The sequence below is a fragment of the Neltuma alba genome, unplaced genomic scaffold (assembly GCF_004799145.2).
Source record: "Neltuma alba isolate B1F8T4 unplaced genomic scaffold, ASM479914v2 tig00012910_pilon, whole genome shotgun sequence".
NCBI classification, from domain to species: Eukaryota; Viridiplantae; Streptophyta; class Magnoliopsida; order Fabales; family Fabaceae; genus Neltuma; species Neltuma alba.
Window position 1 is genome coordinate 119445 of NW_021637279.1, and position 16048 is coordinate 135492.

Consider the following 16048-nt stretch of genomic DNA (forward strand, 5'->3'; position numbering starts at 1 on the left):
TGTAATAAATAGATGTTGTCTTTCCTAAAATATCCTTGATAACCAAATGTGTTGGCTATAACTATTATTATTAGAAGGACTACCTTAGAAAAAATGTATAAATATTAGAGACAAAGTAGATTGGGGTCTTATATTTAGGATCAAATAAAAGTCAAATAAAGTTTTATATTAAGAACCGGAAGCGGTAAGTGTTTGGATTTAATTTGACTAGTATGACTCATGAAAAAAATATATTGAATGCAAATTAAGTGGACATAACCCCAAGTGCCAAACTAAACTAAGAGTTGGGTGATAATCTTTGTTGTTTAGTTGTCCAGATAATATTAACGCGTAATCCATGTGCCTTAATCTCAATGATCTGCATTATTTTGTTAAGAAAAAAATACTTAAATTTAAGTGTATGTGCGCGTGTGTATTATCAACAATAATTTCATGATATTTTTAAAGCGGATATGCTAATTGAAGAAGCCTAATTAATTAGCAATTAATTATTTTTTTCTTCGGAAATAGAATGAGAAACACAAGTTGAGAGGATTACTTTGTAGAGAAATGCAAGTAGCGCCACCACTTGGGTTTAATCTCGAATTGGTGCCCAACCACTCTGCCATCAATGTAATATCTCATCTTATTAACTTTTATATTCATATGGTATGATATTAATTCAACCTTTCTTCTTCTTCTTCTTGTTTTGTTTTCTGTATTTAGATGAATACAAATCAACACAACTTTCATATTATGATTACAAACTTATTAATGGAGGTTCTGAAATGAATATTATATAAAAAAAACTGTGTTGTTGATTAATTAGGGAGTTAATGTTGAATTGTTGATCGTCATAAACCCTTAAGCTTTAGCACTAAAGCTACTTGAAGAAATCTACAGTGCCAGAGGATTAGTTACTGTTACCATCGGGCCTCAACAAAATTTTTTTTATTAAATTTATTGTTAAAAAATGGTATAGAAAACATGTGAGGTTACGTTACATTTGTTTGGCTTGTCAACATTATGCATTAGAATCGGAAGTAATGGATATATGACACAATTTGTTCTTAACGAGTCATTATACATATATGGATAATTTTCATGGAGTAGAATAAGATTATGTGAAAATTTTCATCGCATATATAATTCTTTTCTGTAAATCCATTTCCCTAATTAAGAGACAAAAACTGATTAAATTGTTAGTGTGTTTCAGTAACTATTAATAAAACTTCTCTAGCCTCAACTCTTTTTTTTTCCCATCAAATAATTAATGATTGTAAATCTGATTTCTTAGTGCTTGGACATGAAACAGGAAATAAATATACATATACTGTTAATTAAATTCAGGAAAAGTTGAGGTAAAATACTACTTGAAGATGTATGTTGTACTCAGTGCCTTTGTAACCAATTGTCCACGTTAAATGGTAAGTGTTTGGATTTAATTTGACTGGTATGACTCATGAAAATTAAGTGGACATAACCCCAAGTGCCAAACTAAGAGTTGGGTGATAATCTTTCTTGTTTAGTTGTCCAGATAATATTAACGCGTAATCCATGTGCTTTAATCTCAATGATCTACATTATTTTGTTAAGGAAAAAAATACTAAAGTTAAGTGTATATGCGCGTGTGTATTATCAACAATAATTTCATGATATTTTTAACGCCGATATGCTAATTGAAGAAGCCTAATTAATTAGCAATTAATTATTTTTTCTCCGGAAATAGAATGAGAAACAAAAGTTGAGAGGATTACTTTGTAGAGAAATGCAATTACCGCCACCACTTGGGTTTAATCTCGAATCAGTGCCCAACCACTCTGCCATCAAAGTAATATCTCATCTGATTAACTTTTATATCCGTGTATATATATATATATATGGTATAATATTAATTCAACCCTTCTTCTTCTTCTTCTTTTCTTTTGTTTTCTGTATTTAGATGAATACAAATCAACACAATTTTCATATTATGATTACAAACTTATTAGTGGAGGTTCTGAAATGAATATTATATAAAAAAACTGTGTTGCTGATTAATTAGGGAGTTAATGTTGAAATGTTGATCATCATAAACCCTTAAGTTCTAGCACTAAAGCTCCTTGAAGAAATCTATAGTGTGAGAAGATTAGTTACTGTTACCATTGATGGATACTTTGGGCTCAACAAAATTTTTTTAATTAAATTTATTGTTAAAAAATGGTATAGAAAACATGTGAGGTTACATTTTTTTTTGGCGCTTGTCAACATTATGCATTTTTTGAAAATGTAATTATAGTCCTGAATTCCAGTACTTTTCCAAGTGGATCTCAATCTCTCTTGTAATTTAACCAAAAAGAGAGAACAATTCCTTGGCATACAAAGTTATCGGATACTCCTCATCCCGCAATAATATTATTGATACATCATTTTCCTTTTTCTTCATTTGTTGAATAAAATGATATATCATATCAGATTCTCCAACGTTTTTTTTCTCTCTAATTTTCTCTGCAAGGATGTGGACGAATTAGAAGAGCTATTCATATTTGGCATAACCTTAATTTTTGTTAGTTTGACATATAAATTCCAATGAGTCATATAAGCCATCTCTTATCTCACCATACTCACATGCTTAAACCCAATAGTATTGCAAATAGTTTTGACATCTATATATATAACATAAAATATAGAAAATCCCATAAAAACCTTTAATTATATATTAAATCATAATTAGTTGTAAGGAGGAATAATCTCATCAGAGATAACACCCAGATATTTTAAAATTTTTAATAATTTCCCTGAAATTCTTACAAAATTAAACATTAAATTGGTCTTATATTTTAAATCTTTTGATTCAAATTGTGTGACATCATTGGGATTATAAATATAATTTTTCCAATATTATTAATTACTCCCATCACAATCAACAAAATACTAAAAGGAGAGGCCATATGTTATTTTTTCAATAATGTATTATGTAGATGTACAAATTGGTTTTGCACTCAAGTTATATATGACATTTCTTATTAACTTAGCCTCCTACCAAATCTCTTTTAAGCGGTGACGTTAACGCATCATTGGCCACATGTTGATGGAACTTATTAGGGATACAAATACTAGCTTCTTATATATATTATTGGCGTCCTTTGAATTATTAAATTCATATATTCTGATACTAATGCTAGAAAGAACCGAGATGTATATATTATTAGCTTTAAATGATATATTAATATTACCTGGGAGAGACTTATTGTGATTGTTGACAGAAAACTCCGTGGAGGACCATGTGTTATGCAAGCATATATAGCCTTAATGACAAGACGAAATTAGGCTAAATGCCTACTTTGAAAAAGAGTGATACTTGTCTTTGACAAAATTTATTATATTTCAAACCGATCTAACATGTGTCTTTCATCATTTTCTGTATATATTCAAAGGCCCTTCTAAATTTTAACTGATAATGGGCAAGCTCTTATCTGTCACTATATATATATATATATATATATATTATACTACCTTTTGTCTTTAATATAAAAGCTAATTGACTAATTTGAATATATTAAAAAAATTAGTAACTTGCTATCCTCTTGCCTAACAGGCAAAGATTTACCTCCGTGGAAAGGATGATTCATTCGGATCGACATGAGAGTCTAACCACATTGCATTGCCAGAATCTATGTTGTATATTTGAAAGAGGTTGACCTCCTTACTTCTCTCATGTTACAATCCTCTTCCTGAGACAAAAGGCTGATATTTGAATAGGAAAAAGAGTGGATCCGCAGGGTCCAAATGAATTGGTTTATTCGAAAAAAGCCTTGTTCTAAGTTAGTTAATTGTAATAAATAAGTATTATCTTTTCTAAAATATCTTTATTAATCATATGTGTTAACGGGAAATATTTAACATGTGCAACTACTACAATGATTACCTTGAGAAAAATGAATAAATATAAAAAGACAAAATGAATTGGGGTCTTATATTTAAAACTAAATTAAAAGTCAAACTAGTTCTTATGTTAAGTAACGGAAATAGTATATATACATGCTGAGTTGTGCAAGCGAGAACTCTTAAAAGAATCAACAAGAAGGGGTTGAACTACGTATATTAGTTTACTTCACCCTGTATAAATGCCTCAGTTTGACATCTGAATATTGCTTGTTCCGTTGTTCAGAAGAAATTCCTTTAAAGAGTTAACGAAAATCAGTTTCTCTCACATCTTCAGTCACCACACTCAAATCTGTCACCATGGTACTGGGGAGAGTTTCGTAATATAGTTTCACTACTCACTGGCCTGTAATATTTAGAGATAGAACCGTACAGCTTTTTTAATCTGCGGATACCAATTAATTACTTCTTGAATCCTCTTCATCATTTAATCTGAGTTTTTCTGGGAATCCAACACCAAAACTTCTGGACTCACTTCTTGCTATAGAACAAGGAAGAAAGAGTAGTTGAGATCACAATACAAAGACCTTGCTTATCCAGAGACCTGCATGCTTAATCACAGATTGCTTCCAACTAAAGAGGTCACATCATCACCAGGTCCTCCGCAAGGGTAAGTTCCACTATTCTTGACTGGTGACCCTAGTAAGAGCTTGAAATTTGTTCTTTATCCAAACAAAAATCAAAGGTATGTTCTGAACATAGAAGCCACTGGCGCGAACAAATAGGGTCATCCCAACTGTTGCAGCAGCCCTCTCATTATAAACCAGTGAACCCATGGCTAGTCCAAGACCTTATGCTACCAATACATAGAGAAGAGGCACAGTTAGAGTGTGGAAGATGATCATGGCATTCACTTTTAGCCCTCCCATCCAATAAGTGATAGTAACAAAAGTTCCTGGGAGGGATAGCTACATTGGAAGGTCCACGATATTGAAAGCCATGAAGTAAGATGAGAGTCTGTACATGCGTGAAGACCTTTCCTTTATTAGCATATCATGATCACGAGGAAAAGTAAAGATGAAATGAGCCATGGGGTAGAATCCACAGAACTGGATATAAAAGAATAGCAGTGAGACCTGCACAAGAACAGAGTTAATATGCCAAACTACTTTACTGATTCAATATTACGTAGACGACCTAAAAATTGTATTGCCATACAGAACAAGTAACAGGCACCCAGAGTTTTTGACTCTTTGGCTATAGTTTCTAGATGTTGTTAGAAGACAAAAATGTTGTGGTGTGCAATATGGAAATGGAAAGGGGTTGCATCAGAATACCTGATCTCGCATTTATGAAATCTGGAGTCACACCAAAGAAGGCCTGAAACTAGAGAAATGGCCAAGATTTGGCAGATTTTGAGGACTGAAAAGGACTCATGCCTTCTTTCCTTGAATCCTCTTACTAGTAACACAGTGAACTGCTGCCACAAAGCTGTGCACCATTGGCTATATCTATTATCTATTGAACTCTCTCGAAGTTCCATCTTCACTTGGTGGCTAAGGTTAAGCTGATAACAATGCTTGTTTTACACCTCTTGTATCCTCGTTATGATACCCCCAAGATATACCTTGGAAGTTATAGATAATAATCTTAGATGGCCTCAAATTACTCAGAAGCTTCCTCTTAATGCAAAATTCTTGAACCAGCAAAGGTTAAGCTTAATTTCAATGTTCATTTCCCCAAGTAGTCCACTTCAGTAAAACCTATCTCTATCAAGTTTACATGTATATTCATGATTGACTTGGATATCTGTCATTGTAGACTAAATCTAGTTGAAGAAAGAAAACATCCTTCCATGGTTAAAAATTTGAAATATACTTATCATTTGCTAGATCAAGTATGAAATTCGAAGGATTCATGGCTACATATCCAATGTTGGAGAAGTAATCCATCACATGTTCTCTCTTCCCAAAGTAAAGGCTATAACCATCAGATAACAGCAAAACCTTCTGAAACATGTAAAATAGCTTGCTAGAAGGTTGGTGGATAGTCAGGACGATGGTCCTTCCACCTTTTGCTAACTCACACAGTGATAACACTATCTTTTTGGCTGTAGTTGAGTCAAGACCTGAAGTAGGCTCATCAACCAGTAACAGACTTGGGTTAGTCAAAAGCTCTTGAGCTATACGTACCCTCTTCCTTTCTCCGCCTGAAACAACTCTTAAAGATGGCCCTCCCATTATAGTGTCCTTAAAATGGGTCAGGTCAAGCTCTTCCATAATGGCCTCAACATGTGAGTCTTTTTCTTCTTTGGAGAGGTTATTCGGCAAGCTAAGAAGAACGGTAAAAACAAGGGTCTCACTGACTGTTAGATGAGGGTAGAAGACATCATTCTGATGAACGTAACCCATATTTTGCTTCACTTGTTTTGAGAAGGGTTTTCCGTTGCAGGTTATGCTTCCACTGGTGACACTTTCTTGGAGTCTACCTCTTGAGAGTAACCGGTTGGTTAACTTTCATATATATTTTCCTCAGTATTGTTTTTTTGTGACTGCATTTTCTGGGATTCAGAGTTCAGTATCTCACAAGCCATTTCCTGTAACTATATTGCAGAGTGTTAGGATCTTGCTACATGACCATATTGATATCAAGTTTCACAAGCTCTTTTATGCGCTAGCTTCACTTGGTTCCAAGCATGGTGCCAAAGCAGAGCAAGAAAAAGGATATTTCATTTATTGACGATTTCCTACTTCTTCGTATCTTTCCAATATTAGAAGTTGTGGTCTGCATTGAAGAGGCCCTCAAGTCTCATACTTTCAAGAGAGCAAGGGAAAAAGTCAAAAAAGAAAACCCTCAATATACTTAGCTTGATTACTAATTCATGCTTCAGAATCTTGGAAATGAGTCACCGTTGATCATCATTTTTAGAGGTTAAAAGGCATTCCAATATGGGCATTAATCGAATATTACTAGTTAGCATGACATGACAGGGCAGTGCCTTATTGTTCGTTCTGTATATATCAGATATTTTAAGAATGGATTTGAATATATGATTCAAAGTAACAAACTTGTAATGTATAATTCTCATTCCTTTCGCTACATAGGTACTCTTATTATTTTGGACTTTCACTGTTTCTTGGCTTATTTTGGACTTCCACTGTTTCTTGGCTCTGTTTGTATTGGCATCACGGTGAGTTCGAATTTCGAAACCAGTTTTCTGAAACTCTGTGGATGATAATGATCTTACTTGTTAGATTGGAGAGGGGAAATTTGAGCAAGTCAGATCAGCTACACTTCTCCTCGTAAAGTGTGATGAAGAAAGAATTTTTCCCCTCTTCATTAAAAAATTAATCTGCATTTAATTAGATTACTCCATAGCCTGATTGAACTTCGGGTGAAACTATGAGAACATGATTAAAAAAAAAAGGATCTAATTAAAAATCAGGTGAAATTATAAAAACCTGATTAAAAAGGGGGAAAACTATTAAAAAAAAAGCTAATTAAAAATAAGGTGAAAGATATAGGGACTTGCAAATTCATTGTTCCTAATAATTAGTAGTGTTTATTTTTATTGTTTCTGAACAGAAGATAATGGAATATTTATTATTTTAAATTATTTTATTCGACATTTTTCTGAGAATATATTTATGTTTCATGAGTCACGAGGGAAAGATAGAAAAACAACAAAATCAGTCTTTTTCACTGTGGGATCTGATGAGTCAGCGGATTATAATCATGCTGCATGCTTTGTTTCTTGCAAATCCATAAAGATGAAACAGAGAATTATTTTTTTAAAAGAAACAGAGAATTATTTTTTTAAAACAAAGGGTTAAATTTTGAAGTATTATAATAAGGGGGCATAAATTTTCCAGGTTGAAGTCAAAAGGTCAAATATATTGGAGAGACCAACAGAGATTTGCTTGTTGACAACTTTTGATTGGTCAAAGGAGTCCAGGCTTCTTTTGTGGCGTGTTTTTTGTTTTGTTTTGGTCATCGTAAGGAATAGGAGAATGGAAACTAAAAACCAAAAAGGAAAAAAACACGGTTTGGGCCAGAATTGGGCCTTTACCAAATCAAACAGAGTCGTCTAACACTCTAACTTCGAATACCGTTTACAGGGTCTTCCGCCGCGGGTTAGTATCCCTGGTCTCTCTCTCTCTCTCTCTCTCTCATTAGAATTAGTATGGGATTTTATTCTATAAAGACACATACTTTATACTACTTCCGGTTCTTAATATAAGATCCTGTTTAACTATTATTTTGGTCCTAAATATAAGACTCCAATCTATTTTTTCTCTTATATTTATACCTTTTTTTTCTAAAGTAACCCTTCTAACAATGATAGTTCTAGTCAATACACTTGATTAGCAAGGATATTTTAGGAAAGGCAACACCTATTTAGGACAAATAACTAACTTAATTTACTTGCTTAATCTCCTCAAATTAGTCAACTAGCTCTTATAATTAGGACCGGAGGTAGTATATTATATATATATATATGAAGGGTTTATTTGAAATAACAATTGGATCTTTCAAAAATAATTTTTCAATCATGATTTACGAAATATAAAATAAATATGTGATGTGAGTTTTATCTCGACTTATATAATTATTTGTAAGTAATTATCAAAATGGCTCAAACAAGCCTAAATCAAATTGTCCGGACTATTTTGTTTTTCTTTTGGACAAATAAACAAGTGCCCATGGTATAGTTAATTGATCAAAATGAATTTAATCTTCAAAGTTATGAAAAATACTGTTATCTCTGAAAAATAAGAAATAAAAACATATTCTAGCCTACTTCTGTTTTTTATTTAATTTTGTAGCAATTTTTAATGAAAATTTGCAAAATGCGAAAATTTTAATTTACTGAATATTTTTGTCTGGAATCTTCCATCATGTTCGTATAGTGGAGATTGATGGTTAGTGAGAGACCAAGATAATGCACTTCTTGAAATCAATGACTGAGTCTTTATTTTGCAAGCCCCACCATGAAACATATATTTCAGCACATTCAATGAAGCCTTAGAACATGAGAGAAACTTATACATTTGACGGGCTAATTAAATGACATTTATATGAAAATTTTTTAAAATGACCCAAGATTTAAATCCTTATAACTGCTTTGAAAAAATTTCTCTCAATCATCACATACGTAATCCGTTACGCATATATTAAAGAATTGAGATGTTGAGAAACATGAGAGAAAATTACATTTGAGAGCTGATTTAATGTAATGACTTTTAATTTATATGAAATTTCTAAGCAAAATCCTGTCATCAGGATACAAAAATTAAAAAATTTATAATTATCAGATCATCTCAATATTCTGGCCAAAAAAATCATTTGAATATAATATTTTTGAATTTTTGAATTTAAAATCTTTAAATACAAATATTTAGAATTTAGGGTTCTTAAATGCAATAAATTTTGAAAACATCTGAACAAACAAAAATGGTTTCACATGTGTAGGCCGTTAAGCATACATCAAATCATAAAGAAGCATGAAATGCCTGAAAATAAAGTTCTCTGCTGTTGTAAACTTTGAAACCTTCTTAATTACTTACATTACAGTCAATTCTATTAATAACAGCGTGTTATATATTATTAATAGTAAACTCTTGAAATTAGTTAGATGGACTAATGCATTAATTATGAATTCTCTGAACTTGTGAGACACTTCGACATGCTTTAATTTAATTTCAAAATTCGCACTTTGTGCTGACAAGTCCTCTGTAGTAAGAATTATTGAATTATTTAACAGCCACATATATACAGTCCATTTTTGCCTGCTCTGCTGTTATAGAATTATTTTTATTACGCATATATACAAAAATAAAAAAATAAAATAAAATTTCTGGGAGTTTCACCTAACATTTGAATGCCAAGCTACGTACATACAGGAACATAACTTTGAATATTGAATCAAAATTCGTATACCCATACATATATTTATATATATGGCCATAGAGAGGGGTCAAGTTTGAAGCTTGAACATGAGATAGACTGGATTGTCATGAAGACCATGAAATTTAAAAAGAAAAAGGACTAATTAATGTATCAAGAATATTACAAGTAACATCCAAGCATATGCGCATGAAATAACGTTGAAAGGAATTATAATTAATTAAGACATATACATATAAATCATAAAAGCCCAAATATTGGTTTTGAAAAATGCGTCTCTCTCATCAGCCGATTTCATTTGGTCAGTTTTGACTGATTCGCAAGGGAAGAACAGTATGCGAAAGATCTTGTTAGTTCTGATTAGTCTATATTTTAGTAAAAGACTTGCGCTTTATTTTATATATACTCCTCCAATCCTTAATATTAAATCTAATTAAAGAGCTGATATTAGTCCTATATATAATATCTATTTTAAATATCTATTAATTTTTTTTTCAAATTAATCTTATTGATATTTTCTAAACAATTGCGAATTCCTTCTTATTCTAAAACTTTCCAAGGTCTGCCGTCAATCAGGTAAGAGAAGAAGAAAAGAAATTAAGAAAGATACTTAGAGTGTTTCAGAAAAAATATATCATATTAACTAATTTAACTAACATGCTTAATTTAATCAAATTACTTAATTAAATTTTATATTAAGGATCGTAAGAGTATATACTACACACATATAACAAACATTTATTGTGAAATATACCACTCCGGTTCTTATTATTTTGATACTTGTAAAGAAAGATTTTGGTCATTTTTAATGCTTCATTTGTAATACTGTTCCTATTAATTATAGTACAGGTGAAGAACGAGTGAAAAAAAATAATACGAGTATTTAATACTCTTTTTTATGAGGGCAAATTTTTAAGATTTTAGCTATTTAATATTCTTACCTCTTCTTGATATGTGAGAAGTTTCTATAAACCACAAATAATGAAATAATAGGAAGCATAGTGGTGCCAAAACAAAGAGGTAGATCGTTACAAAATCGACAATATGCATTTCTTATTCTTTTTGTTAAAACTTTCTCGGTGCGTATTTAGTTGTCTTTATTTGAATTTTCATTTTATTCCTAAGTTACATGTCATATTCCAAATTTTAAGGTAATTGGCGTTATAATTTTTTAAAAAAAAGGTCATTGGCGTTCAATAACAATACATATCAAGAAATAAACGTGTAATCTGATCATTGAACGCTTGTTAATTGTCGCCACCCCTTAATCACCATTAAGGTGCCCAATAAATCTCAAAAATATTTCAAGGGCAAAACTGGACTTTAATTATCTCTAAAATCCACAATTAATTAATTTCTAGTGCATTTGGGGCTTGATTCACGTGCAAACGCAACAGATTGTGAAATAAAGCAACGGGGAAAAAAAGGCAGTCTGAAAAGTGAGAAGATAAAACGATGAATTAAAACCTAATCAAAAGCATAAACAAGGACATGAACCTAATTAATCAAGTAGCAGCGGCACGTGCTTGTCCGCGTAAACCTTGAACACTTAAAAGCATTTGATTATTATACTTATTTCTTACGAAAGAAAAGTGAACCAAAAAAAGTTAATTTTGTCCTGAAGAGATCCACGGTGAATGATATCTATCCTCAAATTATTATTTTGGAGCATTTGTTTCCAATCAATAAGAATCTTTTATTGCAGTTTTTTTTAAATTAGCACCAATAATAATGATGATGATGATGATAAACTCTAGAATGAGGCGCTTAAGCCACTTTCACTTTAATCACCATCATTGATTATTATTAAATGTTTGATTAAGCTGAGTTCTTAATAATATAATCTAGGATTGTGTCGAGGATGCATGTGGGCCCGAGGAGGGAACATAGTGGGACAACTTTGTCTCTTTGGTAACGAAAGATTTGTTCTACAAAGCAATCATAAAAAGATCCAAGGGTTTTGATTGAATTCAAGATCTTAATTAGTCCATTTGGAATTGGAAACAAAGTAAACAAGAGCAATAGGGCCTTAACTAACAAAGACTAGAAGAAGTTTCCAATAAATTCATTAATAATGAGTGGCCTCTTCTGTTCCTCCAAATAAAGGTCCAGTTAATTAATTCATAAAATTTAAAAAAGAAAAGGCAGGTATGATTATTGGTAATTAACATATCCTACCTTCATTCCTAAATATAAGACCTAGCTTGTCATTTTCACAACAAACCAATATATATAATAAAACCTATTGGAAATTATGTTCACTAGAAAAGAAAATGTATTTTGTCAGGTGTTAGACAATTCATCAATTTATAAATTATTGATATGTATATGCGATTTTGAATCGTATCTGCATTGATAGAGACACAGTGTTTAAAAATAAATAAAAATGTTACCTCCAATTTTAATTATAAGACTTCATTTGTAGTCTATAAATGAGGTCTTATAATTAGGACCGGAGGCGATACATTATTTTTCTCAACAGCATATATAGAACATATATCTTTATATTCGATACATACATATATACATGCACAATATATACTAATATATATATGTACAAACAATACATGCTTACACTTTATTTCCTTCTTTTTTTTGTTGACATATTATTCACGAATTATGAAGAATTTAGTTTTTATAAAGTTTAGATTTGATGTTGATGTTGACGAGTAAGTAGTTTTGAGGGAAAAAATAAACAAAAATATTACTAATATTATATAAAAAAGTCAAATTGAACTGATGGTAGGCCGCTCACATACATAATTGGAAATTAAGCTGAAGGAGAGAATTTGAGAAGATGAGAAATTAGAGAGTATTTTCGTATTGTGTGGTCGGTCAGGGGGATGAAGCATGAAACAAACCGACAGGACTCGCAAGCAGAAATGGTCAACCATAAACGTACATAACAAAATAAGCACTATTATTATTATTCATTATGATTTAATTAGTGGGTATAGAACTGCGGTTTATGTTTGCGCGTATGCCAAAAAAGAAAAAGAAATTCTTCTGTTCATGACTTCATGTGCTTCATAAATCACAACCCTCCTCTCTCTCTCTCTCTCTCTCCTGGCTCTTTGATTTTGCTATTGCGTATCACAAGGCTCCGTCATTTTGATTTTTGCGCTTTAATTTTTTATTGCCTTGGAACTAATTAATTCAGCTTAACGTTGGAAGACGCGAAATTTCCAACACATTAAAACTTGCCAGATTTATAATTTCTTCCACTCTTCGGCGGGTTTAACCATATATTGACATAAATGCCTTCATTTATCATCATCTTCTTCCTTTCATTTTCTCTTTTGAAATTTAATCCATCTCTCTCTCTCTCTCTCTCTCTCTCTCTCTCTCACACACACAGATATTCCAGTGGTATCAAATTTCATGTAGCTAATACTTTAATCATATAAATAAATAAATATATATTTGAGTGTGTGTGTTTGTGCGTGGAAATATAAGAAGCAACCCAGAATTTACGTGTAAATATCGTACTTTGCGGTGAAGCTAAGGAGCACTGATTAGAGACATGGCGTTTTCTTGTTGTGGGTGTGGTAGGCATTATTGTTCACTTGTGGCTCATGCTGTGTATGAACAAGGAAATTTGTTAACAGTTTCTTTCGTTTTCCTTCTAAGCATTCTCTACTAATTATATTCCTGAAATTTTCATGGCTACTTCTCATATTTGATCATATTAATATTAATTAAACTTGGATATATATATAACTTAAACTGTGATGGTTGCTTCTGCGTGTGTGTGTTTTCTTTTATTTTATCTTTTTTGGGGTTGGGGGTGGGGATTATATATATATAAGAATGTTCTGATCTTGGCGGCTTAAGGGTTACAAATACTGGGCGAATTAATTTGTTTTAGTTAGCTATATATAGAAATGAACATCACTTTTTAGAATTTAAAATTTAATGTTAATTCGCTTTACGGCCAAAAGATTTGATTTCAACATTATTCATATTGCTAATAATCATCAGCACTTGAATTAGTCGCAGTAATAATAATTAAGTCACTAATTCAATAAATACTATTTAGCAAAAATATTGAGATTTACATAATGCATGCAAAATGATGAACAGTCGAGGCTAATTGATGAACCAGAAGAATGTAAAATATATAGGGACAATGACCCAAAAAAAGCTGAAAATTACTAAATACTAAATAAGAAATTTCAACAAAACTTTATTGTTATTTGCAAATTCAATGTTGTCAACATCAAATAAAATGTTGTTACTAAATCTGATTGGGATTTAGTAATTTTCAGCTTTTTTTTTTGTCATTTTCTCAATAAATAGTCTGTAGGATCTTATAAAGAAGCCAGAGACAAAATTGAATAAAAACTAATGCAACGTAAATGAAACCAAAATTCATTAATTAATTTGAATGTGGTACATGTAACGTATATTCCCCAGTATACAACTGAATAGGGAAAAAAGGGGGAAAAAAGAGCACAACAATGTAACATTATGTGCTGAGATCTTTCTACGAATTGAATTTGATCCACAGAAAGTCTAAACAACAAATTAAATTGATATTTTCCGGCCTAAATTATTAAACTAAGCTAATCTAGGCCAAGTAATGAGTAAGCAATGTTACGTACAAAGAATACAAGGGATATTCTGTTTGTTTTTAATCCCATGTATTCCCAAAGAATAACGAATTTGATTAATTTATGTAATTAATTAATTAATTAATTAATTTGTCACTCCTCGACCGCCATGTGTTTTTCTGTTCTGTATATGTTCACAGTTACAGTTGCCTAACGGCGTCGTTTCCGTTCTTCTTCAACCTCCAGCAAGTTGGTAATCACCGCTTCTGAAGCATCCTTCAGTAATTCCGACCAGTCCCTAAAACCCATCAAAAACAAAATCCGAATCAGCGCAAGAAGTCTCATTTAATCAATACTCGTTGAATTTTAAGTGAATTTCACGAAATGAAAGAGGAACAATGAACAACGAACGTACCCTGTGACTGGGTCGAAGGTCAATCCAACAGTGTATTTGGCTTCTTCAAGTGCGTATCTGAACCTCTGAAGCTCTTTCGCCGGACAAGTCCCATTGTCTCTGACCTGAAGCTGGGACGGCTTCACGTCGTAGAAGATCGGAACCACTTTTTTCTTCGATTCCATGAGAAGAGCGAGCTCGTGGAGGCAGAAGTAAGAGTCGCAGTACCGCGGGCTGAAGACGGCGACGCCGACCTTGCAACCGCGAATGGCCCTGTCAATATGATCAAAGAGCCGGTCGCCGGGCTTCATATTCATACTATCGAGGAACGACCGGACACCCATGCCGGAGAGGTGGTGGTAGATCAAACCGGCGACGTTCTTCTTGGTGTCGATGCCACGGTGGTTGATGAAGACGTCGCAGGCGGGGCGTACGACGTTGCGGCAGAGCTTGGCGGGAAGACGCTGCATGGCTTTTGGCAGAAGGGATTGTATGAATTGAAGAAGACGATGATGTGAGGTGTGTTGTGACTTGTTGTTGTTGTGCGTATAGTATGCCGTGAACGAAGAGGGAAGGTAGAGAGACGTGGGAGGGAGGGAGGTGTTTATAAAGGGAGAGAGGTTTGAAAATGGAGGATGGAAGTCTGGAGGGGAAATTACGAAGAGCCAAAGTCGAAGGACAAAAAGAGTAAAAAGGTTTGAATTTATTGACTACTTTTCTTTTCTTTCTTTCTCTGCTTCGTTTCTCTCTTTAGAACTGTTCGTATTTCTCACTCCTTCAAACACGTCTTCACTCGTCTTGCTGTGGTTTTTTTTTTTTTTGCCCTTTTTTAATTTTTGTAGGCATATCGTCCTCATATATATATATATTTTTTTTATGTATGTACTACTTCCGGTCCTAATTATAAGAGTTAGTTGACTAATTTGAAGAGATTAAAGAAATAAATTAAATTAATTATTTGTAATAAATAGGTGTTGTCTTTCTTAAAATATCATTACTAATTAAGTTTATTGACTAGAACTACTATTATTAGAGAGACTATCTTGGAAAAGAATACATAAATATGAGAGATAAAATGGATTGGAATCTTATAATTAAGATCAAAATAAAAGTGAAACAAAACCTTGTATTAAAGACTAGACGTAATACATGACACCACGGCCGCTTCTTCATGTTTTTGCTTCACGTTTTTCTGGAAATTTCAGAGGCTGCTTCCTGATCTACGCCACTCTCTCTCTCTCTCTCTCTCTCTACATATCTTGTTTTATATATTGATCAACTTTAATGAATAGATCCTCATCACTAACTTTCCGTTTTTTTTTTTTTTCAATTTTCGTCTTACCTATCTGAA

At 32.4% G+C, this 16048-nt stretch overlaps 2 protein-coding genes across 2 annotated transcripts; both read right to left on the reverse strand.

The window, feature by feature from the left end:
* Positions 1-5702: 5702 nt before the first annotated feature.
* LOC114732386 (ABC transporter G family member 9-like) lies at positions 5703-6436 on the reverse strand. The gene is made up of 2 exons (XM_028919670.1): positions 6430-6436; positions 5703-6331 (listed from the first exon to the last, which is right to left on the reverse strand). The coding sequence occupies exons 1-2, from the start codon at positions 6434-6436 to the stop codon at positions 5703-5705; spliced, it is 636 nt and encodes a 211-aa protein (XP_028775503.1).
* Positions 6437-14513: 8077 nt separating this feature from the next.
* Positions 14514-15167, reverse strand: LOC114732388 (TMV resistance protein N-like). Its single transcript, XM_028919671.1, has 2 exons — positions 14719-15167; positions 14514-14601 (listed from the first exon to the last, which is right to left on the reverse strand). Exons 1-2 carry the CDS (start codon positions 15165-15167, stop codon positions 14514-14516), a joined length of 537 nt encoding a protein of 178 aa, XP_028775504.1.
* Between the last annotated feature and the right edge of the window lie 881 nt (positions 15168-16048).

Bases quoted from the DNA above. Each gene is read 5' to 3' on its own strand.
- LOC114732388 (XM_028919671.1), bottom strand. From the start codon at position 15,167: ATGCAGCGTCTTCCCGCCAAGCTCTGCCGCAACGTCGTACGCCCCGCC. The intron at 14,602-14,718 runs GTACGTTCGTTG...GATGGGTTTTAG, and splicing joins ACCTTCGACCCAGTCACAGG to GGACTGGTCGGAATTACTGA.